The following is a 20447-nucleotide window of genomic DNA, read 5'->3' as shown; positions in this document are numbered from 1 at the left end:
AACAAAAAAAATCTCTATTTCCTTTTGATATTTTTTTTTATTTACCTACATTTTAAATATGGATATATAATTATCAATGCAAGAGTTATTTTGATTAATCATTTGTTTATTTAACTTCTCTCGATCTTTTATATAATATAAATATATAATGCATTACGTGTTAATAATAACATATGTATGTCACTATGTTATAAGTAAACAATTAAAGGAAAAAGTACAAATTATTTCAAATCATTTCAGTTCAATTCATTTTCAAAGTAATTAAATTTCTAGTAATTCATGTTAATAAAATTATAAAATACTAATGGATAATTAATTACATATTTATATGCATATGAACTATTAAAGGTGATTAATAATGAGTTTAAATGACCATGTTCAATACCTACTCAACAACGAACCCTCATTATTTTCATAAGCCGAGTAATACTAGATACTAGTAAGCTCGACAAGAGACGGGAGACATAACCAATGTAGTAGAACAAGAAGGATAAACAAAATGGACAACAAACTTATAAAACCAAACAAGGGAAGTAATCCCCAAAATGGGCGTTACTTCCTTCCATATGTTTGCCTATTGCCAAATACATTCCCTTCACGCAAACATATCACGAAGCAAGGTTGAAAAAGCTACTATCACTGTCCCACTCGAATTGTCTCATAAGACGGAATATCAATACTCCATATATTTTCCCACCTTTTAAAAAGTATGAATAGTTCTTATGAATACTGTTGAGACGATTATGTCCCTAAAAATATTTATTTACGTATTTATTTCCTTTCAAAAATATGACCACACTATTATAAACAGGGTTGAAACGATTATGTTCCTTAAAATGTTTAATTACCCGGCCTATTTCCCATTATTAATTTTAATTATTTTTTTAACTCTTAAAAATAGTACGTGTGTAGACATTCATACTAGCCCTAAACATATTTGATTAACTCTACTAAGAACTAAATTTATAACATAACGCCAAATCAAAAGAAATTTCCGATCATGGCTTACTATGACGCACGCATTGCGCGCGTTAACCTACCTAGTTTTTAAAAAAAAGTTTTAGGCAAGCACTCCGTAATAATGATACAAGTATAAAAAATTGGTGAAGTGATATAAGATTAAGTAAACTGGCTAGTAATCAACATGTTTTGTATAATACGGGATAAATTCAATCAAAACAAATAATAGTAAATTACGAGATAATTTTAGTTGGACGAAGGGAGTACAACCAACATAAACCATCATTGTCATATGATATAGTCCTAGTACAACGTAGACAGGTGTAAGAAGGTCACGTACATACTAAATTCCTTAATTCTGCAGTTTATTTATTTTGTGCTAATTAAATTTACTGCTACTGGGTATTGGTATAATGGTATTGATATTGCTAGCTTCATCTTCACTGTCTTTCTCTCGTTTACCGTTTTCAATGCCCCACTGACTCCGTTATGACATCTTACACAGGCCAGCTCATTGCCTCACGCTTTTCATTTATTTTTATTTTTTCAAATTTCGAACTTTTTTTTTAATTTTGGACTTTACTCTACATTGCCATGAATTTTAAGGTTCAATAATATAAACCTTGATCTATAAATTTAATGCAAAATAGAGCTATTAGTTATGGCATTGTATGTTATAGTCTTATAGGATTTGATAGTTTGGGAAAGCCACAAGTAAATGAATATGTAAAAGAAATTAATATTAAAATAATATAACATGGCGAATGTGACAATTTAGGGTATGTTCTGAATGAATTGAACTGAATTTATTGGAGCTGAACGAAATATTTTATGAGAGAATGAAATTAAGAATTGAACTGAAATGAAAATGAAGTAAACTGAAAATAATTTGAAGAGAACAAGCCCTAAATGTAGTCTCATGTTCTATAAGTGACTTGCGCGTCTCACCATAGACGAGTGCTATAATCAACTTGTTAGTATTACAATAAATATAAAAAAAAATTTAAAGTAATTTTAAAATGCCTTTGTTTGAAAAGGGTTAGTAATACTTCTTAACATGTAAGAGAGACTTATGTTGATATATTATTCTTAGCTAGGTGTATTAAACTATAATTCATTTTTTAATTAATATTCCGATATGTAAACAACACATTTTAAAGATAAAAACAAAATATAGGGGCGAACATGTTTCTAGGTAAGTAACCCAAATGTATAACAGACATTACCCCTAAGATCATACAAACTATACATTCATATTAGAATCCAAATCACTCCAATAGCACATACATACATACACACCTCATTAAAAGCTCATAACAACAAAAGAATGAAATCTGTTTTGGTAAAATCTAGTCACAACCCTTGTAACAAAAAAAAGCCCTTTTTATAGGGGATTATTTACATATGAAAGGAACAAATTCTACAAAGTAATCAATGCAAAATTTAAACTTCAAATGTTACCAACAAACATTTAAATTAATTTAAATTATTAATAAACATTAAAAAAAAATTAAAACTAGCTAGCTAGCCCATGCATATCCATCCACATCTATACCATTTTTATGATCACTGAAAACCGTCTTTATGGCATGACAAACTTCCTCCCCCTTCTAACCCACGCGGTACACCTTATAACCAAGTGCTAGCTAGCTGTTTTTTTCATTTTTTTTTTTCATAAATACAAGAAATTTCCTCTAAATATTTATATATATATATATACCTTAAGAAATATACATGTATTTATATATAAATCCTCATATATAATATATATTCATATATTATTATTGCTTTCTTTCTAAACCTTATAAATATTATTGTCATGGGTTCTAACACTACTACCAACAACAACAACAACAAACAACAACATTCCATGCATTATTCAACCTATGAATCTTCTTCAACCACCAACAACACAACTTTTGTTCAAGCTGACCCTTCCAACTTCCGTGCCATCGTCCAACATCTTACCGGATCCCATACGACCGCCTCCTCGTCTCAAGGTGGCTCCATCCGAAGGGATGGTTCGGATGGGGCCGGGTTTAAGCTTCATGAGAGGAGGCAGCAACAAGGTGCTATTAGGAAGTTGGAGATGATCAAGCTTAATAATAATAGTAATAGTCTTAATAGTAATGCTCATAATTATAATAATCATCATGGGCCTTTAAATGGGCATGTTAGGGTTAGAGGAGGGCATGATGTGGCTATGGTTTCGCCCGTTTCGACATTGGATGGGTTAGGCCTCGGGGTTAGAAGCCCGAGGACTAACCCTAGAAGTGGTAGCATGAGTGAGGAAGAAGAAAGGGTGGTTATTGCTGAGAAAGGGTTTTATTTGCATCCGGTTAGTCCATTAAGTGGTGGTAGTAGAGATTTTGAGCCTCAACTCTTGCCTTTGTTCCCTCTTCATTCTCCAAGAGATAACGGTCAAGGTTAAAATAATTAATTTCATTTCTATGATTTTGAATTGTTTACTTCTACTATAAATTAGAAGTATTAGTTGGGGAAATAGAACAATTAATTAAGTCCATCAGTTTTCTAATTAGTGGTTGCTTTGTATCATAGTTTTTTATTTAATCATATAGCAAAGAGAATTGGCATGGTTGATTTATACAATGTGGATTTAATCAATTTTTTTTTTAAAGTCAGTAGTTATGGTTCACATTTCATCAAAGGTAGATTATAAAAAGGTGTACAGACTGTACATTTTAAACGAGATAAGGTGATAAGGATGTTTTGAAATTTTGGTAAGACAAACATTCGTATCTCGATAATAATGAATGATATCGAAAGTCTCAAAAAGCATGCATCAACAAGATGTTATGGGGTATATCTAATTAATGATTAGTTGTAAAACTTATTCTTTACATATAAAATTAGATGTCTTGAGCACTAAATGCAAAATTTCTCCAATAGTTGATTATCGTCTTTAGTATTGGATTGAAAAAGGTTAAACATCATTGTAGCAAACATTTAAAACCTTAATTAGCTATAGCCTAGAGAGGAAAGATATTACACTTATTATATATGATAGTCTATGTTTACATCAAGGAGGATTTTTATTGATCTTTTTTTTTCTTAGGAAACCATGGACAACAAAACTTTTCACATCTTTTATGCTACAAGAAATTTATAAATTGTTTAAATTTTTTTAATAATATAAATTCACATCTTTTATGCTACAAGAAATTTGTAAATTGTTTAAACTTTCATAACAATTATACAATTTATTGATTCCTCATATATATATCCGTCAAATCTTGTAGATATCCGCCAATTAAGTCTTCACCGCAATAATGGATGAATCTTGAAATTCTCAATAAGCTCGCAAGGACAAGTTGGCAAGGAGTTATCTAATGACCATAATTACTTTGAAATGATTCGATATTCTACTCATACGGACTAGATGCATTTTATTAGGGAACTCATCATATGCTAAGATACGTACACCAAAGATGAGTGTAATGGGTTGAGAGTAGAGTTAGAATAATATATGATTTATTGGAAAGTTTTTTGGGTGATCATGAGTAAGGAGAAAAAAAGAAGTCAAGAAGAACTTGTATTGGTTTGTGATCGAGGATTGTTATTGGTCCTAAATGCACATTTCATGACAATTGCTTGGCTCCACTTGAGGCCTATAATTAAGGATTCCCCCTTCCAATCAAGGGTTTGAAGTGTTGAATTGTTTACCATGTATGCAATATAATTGAAAATTGAATTAAGTGTCTTACATGCCATATAATCCCTCAATTGAGGTTTTTTTTCCCGTAATCTGTTTATATCCAGCACTTAATAGATAAGCATTGAAAAGTGTGAAGAGGAAGCAACTACAAGCACACGCATAACACACAGCTGGGAACAAAAAAAAATTAACAGGCGACAAACACCTACCATTTACACTCATAAAAGTCTTATTTATTTGTCGCTTGCTAAATGCTTTTGATTCTAGTTTGCAACTATCTTGTGGTAACCTTCATGTGAAAGACATGAGTACACATTAAACATGATTTTAAAGTATCTAGTTAATCTTAAATTGCGCAACGATTGTACTTAACCTTTTTTTTTTTTAAGTAAAAATGAAAGATATATCACCACCAATGTTAAAATCAAAGGTAGATTTTTTTACTCCTTATGGCATGCTTAACTCATCAATGAAAGAAGTGATGTTTTTTTGGAACCAATTAATTGTAACATGCAGCAAATTGTATAATATCTTTAATTTATATTTAGAATTTCAATTTTTGGACAATTTTAGTCTATAACCTATCTCACACCAGGGTCTTTGTTTCCACCATATCCAATATCATACTGTCTAGCCTCCATAACCATTTAATTAGTTAAACTACATAATCACGTAGTATTGCCATAAAATTGTAAAGAAAGTCGGATAATGTATACATGATTTGATCCTAGGTCTTGAATACCACCTTATAAGTCTAAACAGTTAGGTTTTGCTTCATTTCACAAAAAATTCACAAAAATATAGGTAAAATGATAAACAATTTCAATTATATCTGATTTTGAACCAATTTTTGTATAAGTTTAACTTTATGAAGCAAGCATGATATTACATAAATGAACAAGTATTCCCACTCCTCAGTACACATTAATTGAAACTATTTGATACAAAAGCAAAGAAAAGAAGTAATTTATTTGCTGCTGTTATATTATCAGCCAAAATCTACAAAAGAGAAACAGATTTGTCTTTCCATTGTCATAACTAACAATCCATTGGAGTTTAATCATCGCTTCATCGATTCCACAACGATGATTCTCCCCATCATATATGTACTTTTACTCAGCAACATCCCCAAAAATGATGCTGCAATACTGCAAAAGAATATTTCAAGTGCAAATTGATTGTTGTTGATTGTATACTATGTTATTCCCAACTGCATTAGCAACAATATGTTGTCGATTTCTCCTACGTTTTGAGACAACAACAAACCCTTCTCCATCCCCAACTTTGTTTGCAAATTTAGCATTGATCTTCTCGGGATCATTTGATCTTACAACCCCATCTGCCTTCTCTTCACTTCCTTGGAAAATCTTGATTATTGCACTGTCATTTGCTATAGCTTCTGAAGAATTCTGCCAGTTTCCTGACTTCTTTACAGTCCTAGCAGACTCGCTTGAACGATCTGATGAACTCTTCTGCACTGACTTTACAATGAAGCTGAGTAGAATTTGCCTTGCTAACTCTGCCTTTTCAGCCTCAGAAGTACTCTTCTTTGATCGATCATCTTTCGATACTTCTTTTCCATCAGTTTCTCCTGCATCCTTTACCACATCAGGAGATGAAGGTGCATCAGCTGCCAATTTCTGAGGTACAAATTCAGGAGCATCAGGATTCATGACTGTCACACCACCTTGTTTAGCTGGCACAAAATGGTTTGTCCTGTAATACAAAGGTGACCTTGGACCACATGCAACTCTAGCAGAAATAGGAGGGAACTCATAAAAATTAGTTGCTCCAAGGGTTGTTGGATTAAAGGGTGGCGCCGAAGCAGAGAGTTTTGACCCTTTTGTTTCCAAGGCTGCCTTTTCTTGACTATCCAAACACGGCGTTTCATCATTTTCAGGAGCTACCATCAATTCACCTTGTGGAGAAGGAATTGTAATGTCATCAGAAACTTTACTTTCTTCTTCATGAACAAGATTCACATCATCTGCATCATCGCCTTTTCTACCTTCTTCAGAAATTTCAGGAATTTTCTGGCTTTCTTCTGCATTAGTTGTTTCTTCATTCTGCTGCACAGGCTTGAAAATAGTTCCTGGGGGTGACATAGCAACTTCTTTGTAGGAAATTGCCTTCGAAGCCAAAGCAGTAACAGTTTTCTTCGATTGAACCTGAGTTCTTGATTTCTTTGGTGGAGAAGACTCCTTCAAGTTCACGGTATGATTCATCACTCTCTGCTCTCTTGGCATGACTCCAGATACATGGCCATTTTCTTTAGCCTTTGAAGATACAGAGTGATTGACTTTTACTTTCAGATGATTAGGCCGTCTTTTACGGAACTTGGTCTCATTAGTATTACCAGAACGCACTTTCGTGCTGGCTTCTTGCCACCCCTCATCTGAACTTGTATCAACAGCCTCACCAAAGACAACCTGCTCACCAATAGTAACATCGCTATCATTCGATTCTTCAGGAATTTGTTCTTCTGCTTCTTCTTTAATAGCAGCTCTTTCTTCCACAACAACAGTATCATTTATTATGTCATGATCTTCAGGTGCTGAGCCATTTGACACTTGACCCTGTTCCTGACCCTGAATGTTTTCAGCAACCTGCAATATCTAATAAAACCGTATAAACATGTTATACAAACTTGCCCAAGTTAATTAGTAACAGACATCTAAAAATGCACAAATGCACATATTTATAACAATGGTTTATATAGTATATATACCTTTGAACGCCTATGTTTCTTCTGAGCATCTCCACCCTTAGGCTCATGATCAGGACTAATAAAATCGAGGAGATCCGATACACTGTCAAAAAGAACAGCGAAATCAGTTACCGACACGTTTGTAATCCTGTAAGACATCTATATTGCATAGAAACCATATTCATTTTGCTTAATTGAAGATTTTTACTACAACAGTTTCCTCATGTTATCCTTTTTATTTTTGTTTTCTTATCATTTTATTCTTTCTTAGACTTTATTATTTATTTACTGAGAAGTTATAGAGGTTTATATTCCAGCCTGAAGCATTGTTGTATAATTATCATATCACTGCATTAAGTTAGGTTTACTGCAGTTAGCATCATGATTACCTCACAATTACCATTTGCATTACTTCCAACTACAACAACTCAGGCAAACATTTTTAGTACCTAAGATGCCCTTTGCTAGCAATGGATGCATCCGGTTTTGGTGTTCCTGTCCTTGCCAGTTCCTGCTGTTCTATTACCTTAGATTCAAAATATTCCAGCCATGCTGCTGCATCCTATAAGATCAATAAACTTCATAGGATGAGTCTTGAGACCTTGTATTGATCAAACTCAACAAAAATACAAACTGATGAAAATGTCAACTATGAGACCACCAATTACCTGAGTACGAAGGTCTTCTGCTCCAAGCTTGGCTTGAAGAATTTTGAGCGTAGTTTGCTCATGCTGAACACTGAGTGAGTAGGCCTCCATTAGTGAAAGTGCAATCGCTATGGCATGATAACTGGCAGCAGTCTGTAAGCAACAATCAAAGAAGCAAAAAATTACTTGATACAAAATCCAATTGTATCACTGTCAAGGAAAAAAAGTTTATACATGGGATAGCAAAGTTCAATCCGTGACTAAATTAATTATTGACAAAAGCCAGAGTCCAACAGCAAAAGCAAAAAGATAGGATAATGTGAAAAAAAACCTGGATATGATCAGCTCCTAAGAGCCTCTTGTTGCATTTCAAGGCTTCATGGAGATAGCGGAGAGCAAAGTTGACATTCCCCATCCCCTCTTCCATCATGGCTACATTTATATAAGTTGCAGCACTATTTGGGTGCGATAATCCACACGTAAAGTGGAGCAAAAATAAAGCACGGTTGACATACCTGGCAATAGGACGTCAAATTTAATGTAAGAAGAGTGGAAGACGATAGAGGGATGATTATCTAGCAAAGCATGCAGATTAGTGAATAAATTAAACATACTTGAGTGCTAATTCGATGTGTTGGAGACGATAATAAAATACTGATAGATCCCCATAACTCTTCATAGTATCAGGATGATCAGGACCAAGTTCCCTTTCATTGATATCTAATGCCTTTTGCTGATAAATGGTAGCCTGAAAATGGAAAAAATTCACTTCAGCCCTATTATCCATGTAACGACAATATCCAAGCTAAAAACATCTGAAGTTAGCATACAAGAACCCAACTTCAATGGTAGGCAAACATTGTTCATTGAAGATAGCATTACTTGAACAGAATGATCAGTTGTCACATCAGCAAAATATATAAGACAAAAGTAATTATATGAATTGTTTTACAAACCAGCTATTGTAACAATACATTACCTGATTGAAATCTCCTGTGTGGTATAAGACTACAGCAAGAAGACTATAAGCACCTGCAGTTGTTCGATGATAGGGACCACATACAGCAATGATCTTTGCTAGAGCCTTCAAATTTAACACAAATAAAGGAAATTTAGAATATCTTTTGTAATCCAAGGACAGCACAAACAATTAGTTGTAACACATCTACACTAAACAGTTTGTAGCACGTTGACTCTAAACACATACCTTTGTTCCATAAGTAACAGCGTCTTCTAGCTTCCCCTTGTCTAGAGCTACCTTGGAAGATTCCAACAGAGTTCGGCCATCTGCAGAGGAGCATATCACATGCTGCAGAGGATAATTACAAGAATTAGTCCACCAGGAGAGGAAAAAAAAAAGGACAAATGAAAACAAAAAATAAAGGGAAATTAAGAAAGTTATTTACCTTGCACACAGGAACCATGCTGATAATATCCTCTTTCCTAAAAGGGTTTGGAGCATCGACATCATAGTCTCTTGGAACCAACTCAAAACCAACCTGGAAAGGATAGCAGGATTAATACAGTGCTATGAATAAGGATATAAAGGTCCAAGGAGCATAAAATCACAATCAAAGAAAAAAGAACCTTGTGGCAGAGGCCTCGAAGAATTGACAACTTCCTTAAGTGAGGAAATTCATCATTGAGCTTCCACCCAAACCGGCTTAAGAGGAAAGCCCTTAACCACCTAACTTTGAGCTCATACTCTTGAAATTCGGCATTTTCACTATTATTAGTAGAATTGGACCCAAAGAGGAGATTCAAAGATGTTGCAATTGCTGCTGGTATTTGTGATACATCATCAACAGAAGCAACAGAAGCTTTCACAACATATTTGAAAGCTCGGGTGACCATTTCATGGACACATAGGGATTGTATGTGAGGAAGTTTCTCAGCTAACTCGACCTGAATCACATATGAAAAATATATCTTGATTAATCAAATTAGGAAAAAGATCATCACCTAGCCCCAAAAAATGGAAGAGGCAACTAAAGACAGTTAAGAATATGAAAAACACAAGAAGGAAAAAGAAGCTATTAAGACACTTCTAGTAATTTGACAATTTTGACTAGTATTGAATAAAATGATTTAAACAGTTTCCTCACCACACGACCCAAAGAGCTCATCTTCAGTCCCCTGAGATGCATGAAATCTGTAAGTGTACGTCCATCAACAGGAGAAAGTTCAAGAGAAGCAAAATCTGTCACCTGAGATCATTAAAAAATGTTTGTGTTAGACAACATTACATTAAAAAAAATCAAATACAGCTAAATAGTTGGCGATTAATTACCAGCTTTGGTAAAGCGACTTCATCATAATAGGTGTGAATCATAGTGATAAGTTCATCTACAGTCTGTGACAGAAAACAAAGATGATTTAATCAGCTAAAGAAATTCCATCAATTCTAAGCCATATATATATCTAGTTAGGAAAGCTTAGAAACCTTAAGATGAAGACCAGTTCCAGATTCTTTCAAGCGTAAGAAAGCTTCTTCAGAGAGTAGCTTTTCCAGCTCAGAAACTTCAGTATTTTTGCAGAAGCCATTGGTTTCAGGGCCAGAAACTTGAGGTTCTTTCTCCTCTTGTCCATCTGAAGAGTCCACACTGTTCGGCTTTTTCTCCCTTTTCTTTAGAGATTTGAATTCTTTTCCCAAACCTTTAACCGAAGCTTCACTACTCTTCTCATTGCCAGCTTCCTTAGGATTTTTTTCACTTTCCTGCTTCTGCAAATGTTGTACCCAACATGAACCTAGTTCCCATCTAATACCCGCTTCAGCCTCCACAGGTTTTTCCTCCCCTTCCAATTTGGCTAAACTATCATTAAGTATCTTTATGACTTGAGATCTAGGATTTTCTAGTTCATCAGATTGTGCCACGGGAGATGTGCTTTCTCCAGAGAATTCAGCGTTAACTGGCTTGTGTAATGGCATCCTTAAGCTGCAAACATATATAAAATGCATAAACATGGGGCGTTAAGTACGTATACCAGTGGACATACACCATTTGTTCGAAAAATCAGTGTTACATATACAATATTAAGATTTCTGGAAAAAAATTGTCAATACTTTCTAAAACAACATTGATATGTAATGAATACCTCTATTAAGATTGAATAATTTGGAGCATAAGTTAAATTCAACTATTATATAGGAAGGATATTGGAGGGGCTAGAGGCTTAGAGAAAAGTGACGATTATTAATCCGGATGGAGGGAGTACACTGAACTAGCTAATTAAAGCTAATTCTTCATAATCAGCTTAATGATTTAAATTAATTTAAGGGAATAATGAAGGAACTTGGCGTAATTAAATCTTATACTAACCTGTAAACATTGAGGGCATTAGCTCCTCCATCAGGCTGATCTTCAACTTCAACATCATGGTGTTCAAAATTCTTCCTGACATTTCCAAGAACTTTGACTGTCGCAGTGTACCCACAGTACCTTAAAGTGACAGTTCCAAGTGAAGAAATATCCTGAAAAAAAAGACGTTCACTACTTCATTAACAAACTTCACAACTACATCAATTGAAGCTACATATTGTTTACAAATAAAACTCACATGGACAGTCACATTTTCATCGGCAGTCAACCCTTTGATCAAATTTCTCTGAACAACTCCTCTAGCAGAAGTTTCAGACTCCTCACAGAAGAGAGACTTGTCATCCGGCTTCAAGTTAGCATCAGCTAAGTCACGTTTAACCACAATAAACAGGTCACCCACACGGCTTTCATGGGAATCTCTTCCATAGGAGTCTGATTCAATCAAATGGCGAATAGTATCTACAGCTTTGAAGATTGACACGTCGACAAATAAACTGTGAAGTAAGAAAGCCTTTCGATCACGTATCACTCTCTCCTCTTCAGTTTTGCAAGGCAAACTAGCCAACGTAGCAAACTCTGTAGCCCAAGGTCGGAGATCATGCTCACCATTTCTTCCTTGACCTCCACCATTTCCACCCCAGTTCTCATCCTCGATTGGCAAAGGTGGGAAGTTTGATGGAGATTCAGCAAGCGAAGATGGGGTAAGCCAACAATTTGCACGGAATCCATAAGGTAGATTGCCAAACTGAAATTTCACATTGTTTCATGAGTTCAATTTCCTTGCATAACATGTACGGAGTATAAGTAAATAGGTTCAAGACAGACACATTCTGCGAGCATTACCTTATTGTGTTCCACAAAAGCTTTGATAAGTGCATCATATGCCTATGATTTAAAGTAAGAACAAAAATTTTCGCTTAAGTTAGAATTAAGATACATACAACTACATAATTTTTAGATAACTTAATCCTCAAGTATACTCACATTAGCAAATGCTTGGCTGTGCTGATGCAGGAGATCCACTAAGGAGTGAGATTGTACTAACTGCTTGCCCAAAGTGTAGAAGCCTTTTTCGGAAGCAACGACTTGTATTATCTTCCCATTGCAAATCTTGATCTATATTTAACTGCATTAGTAAACTACTCACAACTAGAACAACTATAACAAATTAACAACCATTACAATAACAAATCTTTGCATTTTAAACCATTAATCTTCAACTCGAAATCTAGAATTACTTGTAAGATGAAACCAACTATAGTTTATACTCAAGATTATAATGTTCAATTCCAATATGTAAATGCAGACATCTATGAAAACATACATCTACAACTCCATTCTTTCTAATTTTGGACAACATTAATCTAAATTTGACCATCAACCTTATTCTTAATTAGAAAGAAAATTTTCACTTATCAAACATTACCCAGTAATTTCTTCTGGATCCTTCAAAATCTGTAAAGGTCCAATAGCACGATCATACTCTTTAATACTCCCTCCGTCCCATAATACATGAGACGTTAGACTTTTTTTCACTATTCATGCATTAGGTTTGACCATAATTTTTTACTTAACATAATATAAATATACTTTATCATAAAATATGTTGTTAGATAGATTTTAATATAAAGTTTCATAATATAATTTTAAAAATAATTTTTATTAATATTAAATTGTATAAAAATAAAGTCAAACTATTGTATTGACATGTGTGCAATTTTTTACTGTGTCATGTATTATGGGATAAAGAGAGTAGGTAGAGAGACTAAGGGTCTGTTCTGATTGAATGAAGTAAGCTGAATTGAACTGAACTTATTGGAGCTAAACTGAACTGAATTGAATATTTTATGAGAGAAGGAAATTAAAATAAGAACGGAACTGAACTTATTAGAGCTGAACTGAGCTAAATTGAACTAAAAATAAGCTGAATACAACAGGCCCTAAGGATCCATTTGGTTCACTTGATTTCAGAAATATAATTGATAACACATAAATATAAAACTACGTAGTACATGTTTTCTAACTCGATTGGGTCATTAGTAAGATTTCCTGGTGGGTAAATCAGTAAATGTAGCATTTTCCGTCACTTAATGTTTGATTCACTTAATTTTGGGTCACTCAATCGTGTCATATAATTCATCTATAAAACTAGACACATCATTTTTCCATTAGAAAACCAAAATAAATGTGTTATCTGACCTCATCAATATGACAATACACAGTGTGTCAAAAATAAGGTCAATAAGTCATAATCATGCACTAGAAAATCCAATATCTATTCAAAATGTGCACTGTACATAACTGATTAAGTGTACGTCCATGTTAAAATGTGTAACACACCAACACATGAAAAGGAATATAAAATTGACTATACAGAAAAACAGATATATATACCTGTAATTCAAAATAGTCCCCATCACGTTTATCTTCCAACTTTCTTTCACACCTCTTAATACCTGTAAATCAACCATCTCATTAGTATATGAAAATAACATGGAAAAAAAATATCATTTAGAATATAAACAAAATTTGAAACTATCTAACAATAATTTAATTGCGAAAAATTAACATTACATCAAAAAAGGCAAACAAACCACATATAGAACGTACGTAGTGTCTTATTCAATAATCAATACCTTATCAACTTGTAAAGTTTAAAATTATTACATCCATTCGAGTGTATCAAAAATTAAGTGTATTCAATGAAATAAAATTTATGTGCATTAATCATTTTCATTTGTTTTAATAATTTTCAAAAGAGCAAAATATACTTTTGTCCAAATGCATAATACAACTATACAAGTTCTCCTTAACTTCAACAAGTAAGCTTATAATTCTTTGATAAAAACAATAAGTCAATAATTTATGGTGAATTCCAAGCCACCTAATTTTGGAAACAACAAAAAAAATGTGTGACTCAAAATTGATCACACTAGAGTACAACACCAACCACACTATGACAAAAATCACAAAAGTTCCAACCATGCAATTTGGCCAATCATCGTGACTCATGCCTTAGAATTATTATTTTAAAAAAATAAAAATAAAAAAAAGTCAAGTGAGAAAGAAAAAGTAGGACCCACCAAGAAGAGGAGGAGAGAGGTGAGAGAAAGAGAAAAACTCAAAAAATTCGGAGAGTTTAGGTGTTGGATGAAGAGCAGCCATGTCATTTTCTTCTGAGATAACAGAAATGGACGGTCCATTTTGAATTCTGGGCTCTTCATTTGATGGAGGTGGTCCCACTTGTATTGGACTGTGGGCCTTACTCTTTTTCGATTTATGGTCGGATGATGTGGGCCGCTGTCCTTTGGGCTTGCTGAACCAACTTGTACATGCCACAATGTCTAGTAGCCTCCTCACGTGGGCCATTGCTTCGGCCTTGTTATTATATTCATCTGTAAATTAAAACTAGCCAAATTGTTACTGTAGTAACTAGCCACTATGTAGTTGTATCACTGTTTGAGAAGTGAAAGTGTCAATCAAATGAATGTTATATTCTGTACAACAACATCAACAATAATAAGAAGGATACTACGAATTTAATATAGCCACGTAGCTTAAGATTGTGCACCTCAACTAAATTAAGTGGTTTAATTTCTACGTAAATTAGGAAATTAATCTATCTATCTATACTTCTATACTTTATTAGTATTTAAAAAGCCAAACCACAATCACCTATATGACACATGTCATCATAATTCACCCTTATGCCACATAACACATCCATTAATTTTTTTACTTTTTATACTCCCTTTTAAAGTAAATGATAAAATAAAATGTTATTGAATGCTAAAGTCTTTATGCATTCCTAACTTGCAAATTTGAGTAAGAAAATGGAGTGTTTCATTTTCACTATAAAAAAAAAAAAGTTGTACTCCTCTCTATACCCCTTTTAATGTAAAAGTTAAAATAACAAATTATTTAATGTTAAAATCTTTATGTATTCCTAACTTGCAAATTATAAGTAAGAAAATTAAGCAAATTGTTACAAAAAATCACCGACACATACAATACAAATAAGCAACACATTTCAAGAAAAATAAAATGAGCTACAACCCGTTCGTTGAACGGGCCAAAAGGCTAGTTTATAATAAAAGTGGATGGTACGGAGTATATATTTTAGTCACATTCTTAATTTCATCATCGAGGTTGTTTAATATTATGCACTCACTATAAAACTGTTTATTAATCTTTCAATAGTCAAAATTTATACTCGTATTACAAAATACAATTTTGAAATATTTTACCAGTGTATTAAAGTCACAAAGGTACCAATGTAAACATAATTCAATCTCCAATTTAAAATAATACATTTCCAACTGAATTAGTCAGAGTAACTGATATACACATATGCGGCACATTTCATATACCATTAGATTCCCCATGATTGCCTGCACGGTTACATGGTACTATGGTAGGTGAATTTGTAATATTTTATAATTTAATTTTCCTTTAATCTTCATTCCCTTAGATACCATAAAAAAAAAACACAGATTTGATTTTATATTATAGTGATCAATGATTATTTGTTGTCCAACTTTTGACTGAACGCAACAAACAAGTAAACAAGGCATTTTTCAAACCTTTTTTGCAATTTTACCAATATACCAATTCTAGAAATTTGTAATTTAAACATTATTATTTTCAACATCTTATCACTTATTGGAGTATTATATAACCACACAATTTTAGATTGTCTTATCACTTTTGTTCAAATATTCATTGAGTGAGATAATTAAAATAATTTCTCACTGTTGGGTATGGCCAAATTTTATAAGCCCATTATTTTGGTTATTTTGGTGGAGTATTGTGCATAGTTTACAGGCTTTCGGAATAATCAAGCAAGGTCATTACTTGCTCTTGATTTCTCTAGAATAATATCCTACTTGAATGTTCTAAAGCATTATTGACATTGGAAGCTATTAGAATATAATACATGGTTCGTGAATTTTCTAAAACATTATAAATACAAGAATGATGGAGGAATTTCTAGAATAATCCGGCCATTTTTTCCAAGCTCCGTCTACACCTATAAATATAGGTCATAGGCATTCAGCTATTGAAGACAACACAAGAACCCATACCATACAAAAGTCTTCCTACATTCTACACCTCCTTGTACTATTTAACTTTTTTTACGAATCCACTATTCCTATTTTGTAATACTCCTTTGTGAGTTTCTATTTTGAGAGTTCTCTTGTAATACTCACCCTCTCAAAGGTTCCTGTTTCAAATAGTGGACTAAAAGTGCTTGTCATTACATAAAATTGTGTGTTCAATTATATTAATTATCTTGTCAATTATCAATTCAATTCATATTTTTTAATCAAACACATCTTTACTTCCGTTGCGCACTCACCAACCATAACACTTTCCTTCGAAATTTAAACTTATTTTTACCTGCATTGCCCCATTGTTTACTTTTCTATTTTGAGGTTAATTATTTCCTTGGAGTTTAAGTGTCTAACAATGACTAATTTTATATACAAGTACTAGGAGAGCCTACATAGTATTATAATTAATCAAAATAAAATACAAATATGTGATTAATTTATTCTCCGTATTTCATATTAAAGTCGTCCACATTATATATTTATCGCATAATAGCATACTCCATATCATACACTATCATTTACGGACTACTGGTACTACATAAATTATTACTTTGTACATTTTTATATAAAACTTTTTCTACTTTGTTTTCCATTGTTATTTGAAGTTAAAAATAACCAAAAATCAAGGGAAAATATGGTTACAAATAACCATACAAATTTTACTACTTTCTAAACTATGTAAAATTCATAACTAGGTTACTTATGAGAGTGATTATGATTGCATAATTGTTATAGGAATACCAACCTTTTTTTTTTTAGTAAATATTAATTAAAAAATTATTGGTCATAGTTCATCTCATTTATAAAAAATTAAGAATCCCACGTGGAACACGAAATAATCAATTTTGCATCAACAACTTGGATTGAATTTGAAACAATTACACAGTCCAACCATACCTTCAACCATCTTCAATACACATGGTTTCAGAGATGTAATTTCAACTTTGTCATTCAATTTTTGCCCTCTTACCTGAAAACCATATTCAACAGCAATTAAATCTCAAAAATTACATAATTATCACAAATTTAGCAACAATGATTAATTTCCATAATATGAATAAATACAAAAATATAAGCAATAAAAATGGTAATTTACACTCACCTCATGTGACAAAGAATAATTGGTAATATGGCATGTCTCTACATTTGAAGCTAGTAACCTTCTCACATCTAATATCTTATCAGTAGATATCCCCTTCATTCACATTCCAAAACAAATACACATATGAAAAAATTTGTATGTAGACAAAAACAATCCCATTTCAAAAACATCGAATCGAATTACTAGTTCAAATTACACTGTCAACGTGGCAATTATTTCCGAACATTGATATATACCTTGAGAGTAACTTGGGAGTCATATGGGGTAATGACAATAATGTCAATAACACTAGGAACAACTGCAAAATCAAAACCCAATCAATATAATAAGACGAACATAATTAAAATATCAAGAAATGATGAAAAAAACAGTAGATAATTAATCAACCTTTTTCCTCTTTCTTCTTCTTCTCGGACTTTGGTTTGTGCCCTTTACTGCGACCTGATTTTGGGGCCATTTTTCTTTCTTCCTTTTTTATGTTCGTGAAATTATATTTTTGGTTTTGCGAAGAAAGAATTAATGGGTGGCAAAAACAGAGTTGCAGAGAATGAAGAATAAGAGGGGAAAATAAAGAAGATAGGAAGATAAGGAGGGGTTTTGGGGTTTTACCAGTATTGGAGATTTTAGAGAAATCCTGACCTCTCCTTACTGCTTAACTTATAATTGTCTTTTTCTTTTCTTTTTTTTTTTTTTTTTTTGTGTGGATTTCTCTCTCTTCTTCCCCACTCTCTATGTGAGATGCATGTGATGTGCTGTAATTTATGAGCGAAAATGCTAAAGGTCGTAAGTTGTGACTGTAAATGAAATTGTATGAGTGTGTATACAATGTGGATGAATGGATGAATGGATGGTGATAGAGTGGGTGAATACGATTGGGTAAGAAATTGTATGAGTATTACATGGAACGGTGACGTAGCACGTTAATATGATAGGGTGACGGGTAAGGAAATATTAATGATGAAATATACGAAATGTATTATCAATTTGAAAATTAGTGATACTTACCCTAAATAGAAGATTATTTTAAATTTCGAAAAATGGTAATTGTGATTTTTTTGAATTTTTAATTTTAGGAAATTGATGATTTAAATTGTAGTTGACGTTATTGTCTCGCTACCTCAAACTTTTGTGTATTCTTTTTTTAATAAAAATGTACATTATTAATGTTGTTTTTCACATTTTCATCTTATAAGGTATAATTGTATCGTGTATATATACTTTACAAATTAAAAATATAGGTTGTTCAAAAAAAAAATATACGTATATAGGTTTTTGTAAATAAATAAATAAACACATAGGTTTTGTTGTGTTATGATTGAATTATTACAAATCATTTGACTTTTTGCTAAATTTGAAAAAAATAACAACTTTCGTTGATTGCTTACAAGCTTTTGCACATCATTCTACAATTTAGCATAAAAATACGTTCTCAATATTTGCTCTACTAACTAGCAAGTAGTAACTACTAAGATTCACATGAATTGATGTAACACAATCTCTATAACTAAAATATAGTACATTCTCATCTGCTAAAAGTGTGAACAAATAGACAACATGTAAAATGATCATGAAATAAAACTTGCCTAGAGTACCTTAGACCAATAGGAATAACTTTTTAAAGTTAACATTAATTTCTGAAAATTTTAAGGAAATCTATGTAAGTCAATCAATCACTCTAGACTTTGATTTGTGTTTCAAAGTTGTATAAACAATGTCATATGGTTGGGAAGACTTTGCCATGGTACATGCAGATAGGATACCAATCACTCTCGATATGATAAACGAAAAACTAGTCAAAATACTCCATAAGTAGCTACTCCATAACAACTTAACAAACCAATAACCTAATTACTTTCTCCTTTCAAGGTGCTATACATAATTTTAGGAAAACTATAGGGTGAGGATCAAAGGGAAATTTTTGTAGAGTATATTCCATAATTGGTAAACGTATACTCCGTAGTTGTTAGTAGACCTAGTTATTAGGCAGTTTGGGTCAAAAGGGTCACATTATATAAGGTTAATAATGGATCAGACCAATATAGGTCGTAGGTCGATAATGGATGGACCAACAAACCATCAATTAAAATAAATATTAGACAAAACAATAATTAAGTATATGTGGATAAGATTTTTTTTTAAATTTTTTATTTATTTATTTTATCTATTACTCGTATATTGGACAAACATATTGACATTACCTAATACTCCCTCCATGTTTTTTTAAGTGACACACTTTGACCGACACGTAGTTTTAGGAGATTTTATTGACTTTAATAAAATAAGATGTTAGTGGGGTAGGTTGGAGGAGTGAGAAATGATAAAGTAAAAGAATGTGAGAGGAAGTGGGGACCATGAAAGGAGTGAGAAATGATAAAGTAAGAGATAGTGGGGTGAAGATATCCCTACCTTATAAAAAGTAGAAAGTAACTCTTAGGAATAGTGTGCTACCAATTATACCCTCACTATTGTGTACAAAATTGTGTGCAAAATGTGTATTTACTTTTTTACCCTCAATAATATGTTTACTATCATTAATACATTTAATGTTTTTTTTTCATTAAACATATATCATCAATTAATTCGGTTTTTTTTTAATAAAATATATCCCTACCTTATAAAAAGTAGAAAGTAACTCTTAGGAATAGTGTGCTACCAATTATACCCTCACTATTGTGTACAAAATTGTGTGCAAAATGTGTATTTACTTTTTTACCCTCAATAATATGTTTACTATCATTAATACATTTAATGTTTTTTTTTCATTAAACATATATCATCAATTAATTCGGTTTTTTTTTAATAAAATATATGTAATGCTTTTTTTTTACTAATTAAAAAAAATTAATGCTTTACACTTCATATGATATTATTTTTATTTAAAATGAAAAAAAAAATTGTATGTACGAATAGATGATTTATTA

General features: G+C 32.3%; 2 protein-coding genes across 2 annotated transcripts; one reads left to right on the top strand and one right to left on the bottom strand.

Annotated features, from left to right (window-relative positions):
* The first annotated feature begins 2779 nt into the window (after positions 1 to 2779).
* Positions 2780 to 3391, top strand: LOC145589033 (VQ motif-containing protein 11-like). Its single transcript, XM_081645607.1, has one exon. The coding sequence runs from the start codon at positions 2780 to 2782 to the stop codon at positions 3389 to 3391; it is 612 nt and encodes a 203-aa protein (XP_081501733.1).
* Positions 3392 to 5435: 2044 nt separating this feature from the next.
* On the bottom strand, positions 5436 to 18205 carry LOC145589772 (protein REDUCED CHLOROPLAST COVERAGE 3-like). The gene is made up of 23 exons (XM_081646458.1): positions 17914 to 18205; positions 17763 to 17824; positions 17527 to 17619; positions 17322 to 17394; positions 14394 to 14705; positions 13705 to 13766; positions 12295 to 12426; positions 12154 to 12195; positions 11549 to 12055; positions 11311 to 11462; positions 10434 to 10926; positions 10281 to 10343; positions 10096 to 10197; positions 9578 to 9895; positions 9397 to 9489; positions 9198 to 9299; positions 8970 to 9074; positions 8605 to 8738; positions 8322 to 8505; positions 8012 to 8143; positions 7793 to 7905; positions 7365 to 7446; positions 5436 to 7251 (listed from the first exon to the last, which is right to left on the bottom strand). Exons 1-23 carry the CDS (start codon positions 17981 to 17983, stop codon positions 5800 to 5802), a joined length of 4878 nt encoding a protein of 1625 aa, XP_081502584.1. The 5' UTR covers positions 17984 to 18205; the 3' UTR covers positions 5436 to 5799.
* Positions 18206 to 20447: the final 2242 nt, after the last annotated feature.

The sequence above is a fragment of the Chenopodium album genome, chromosome 17 (genome assembly GCF_948465745.1).
Source record: "Chenopodium album chromosome 17, dcCheAlbu1.1, whole genome shotgun sequence".
Classification (NCBI taxonomy): domain Eukaryota; kingdom Viridiplantae; phylum Streptophyta; class Magnoliopsida; order Caryophyllales; family Amaranthaceae; genus Chenopodium; species Chenopodium album.
This window is presented reverse-complemented; position numbering and strand designations above follow the sequence as displayed.

Excerpts from the sequence above, each read along its gene's own strand:
- LOC145589033 (XM_081645607.1), top strand. The coding sequence starts at position 2,780 with ATGGGTTCTAACACTACTACCAACAACAACAACAACAAACAACAACAT.
- LOC145589772 (XM_081646458.1), bottom strand. The coding sequence starts at position 17,983 with ATGGCCCCAAAATCAGGTCGCAGTAAAGGGCACAAACCAAAGTCCGAG. Across the intron at positions 12,427-13,704 it reads GGGACTATTTTGAATTACAG|ATCAAGATTTGCAATGGGAA; the intron begins GTATATATATCT and ends AGTTAAATATAG. Across the intron at positions 7,252-7,364 it reads AGAAACATAGGCGTTCAAAG|ATATTGCAGGTTGCTGAAAA; the intron begins GTATATATACTA and ends CGGTTTTATTAG.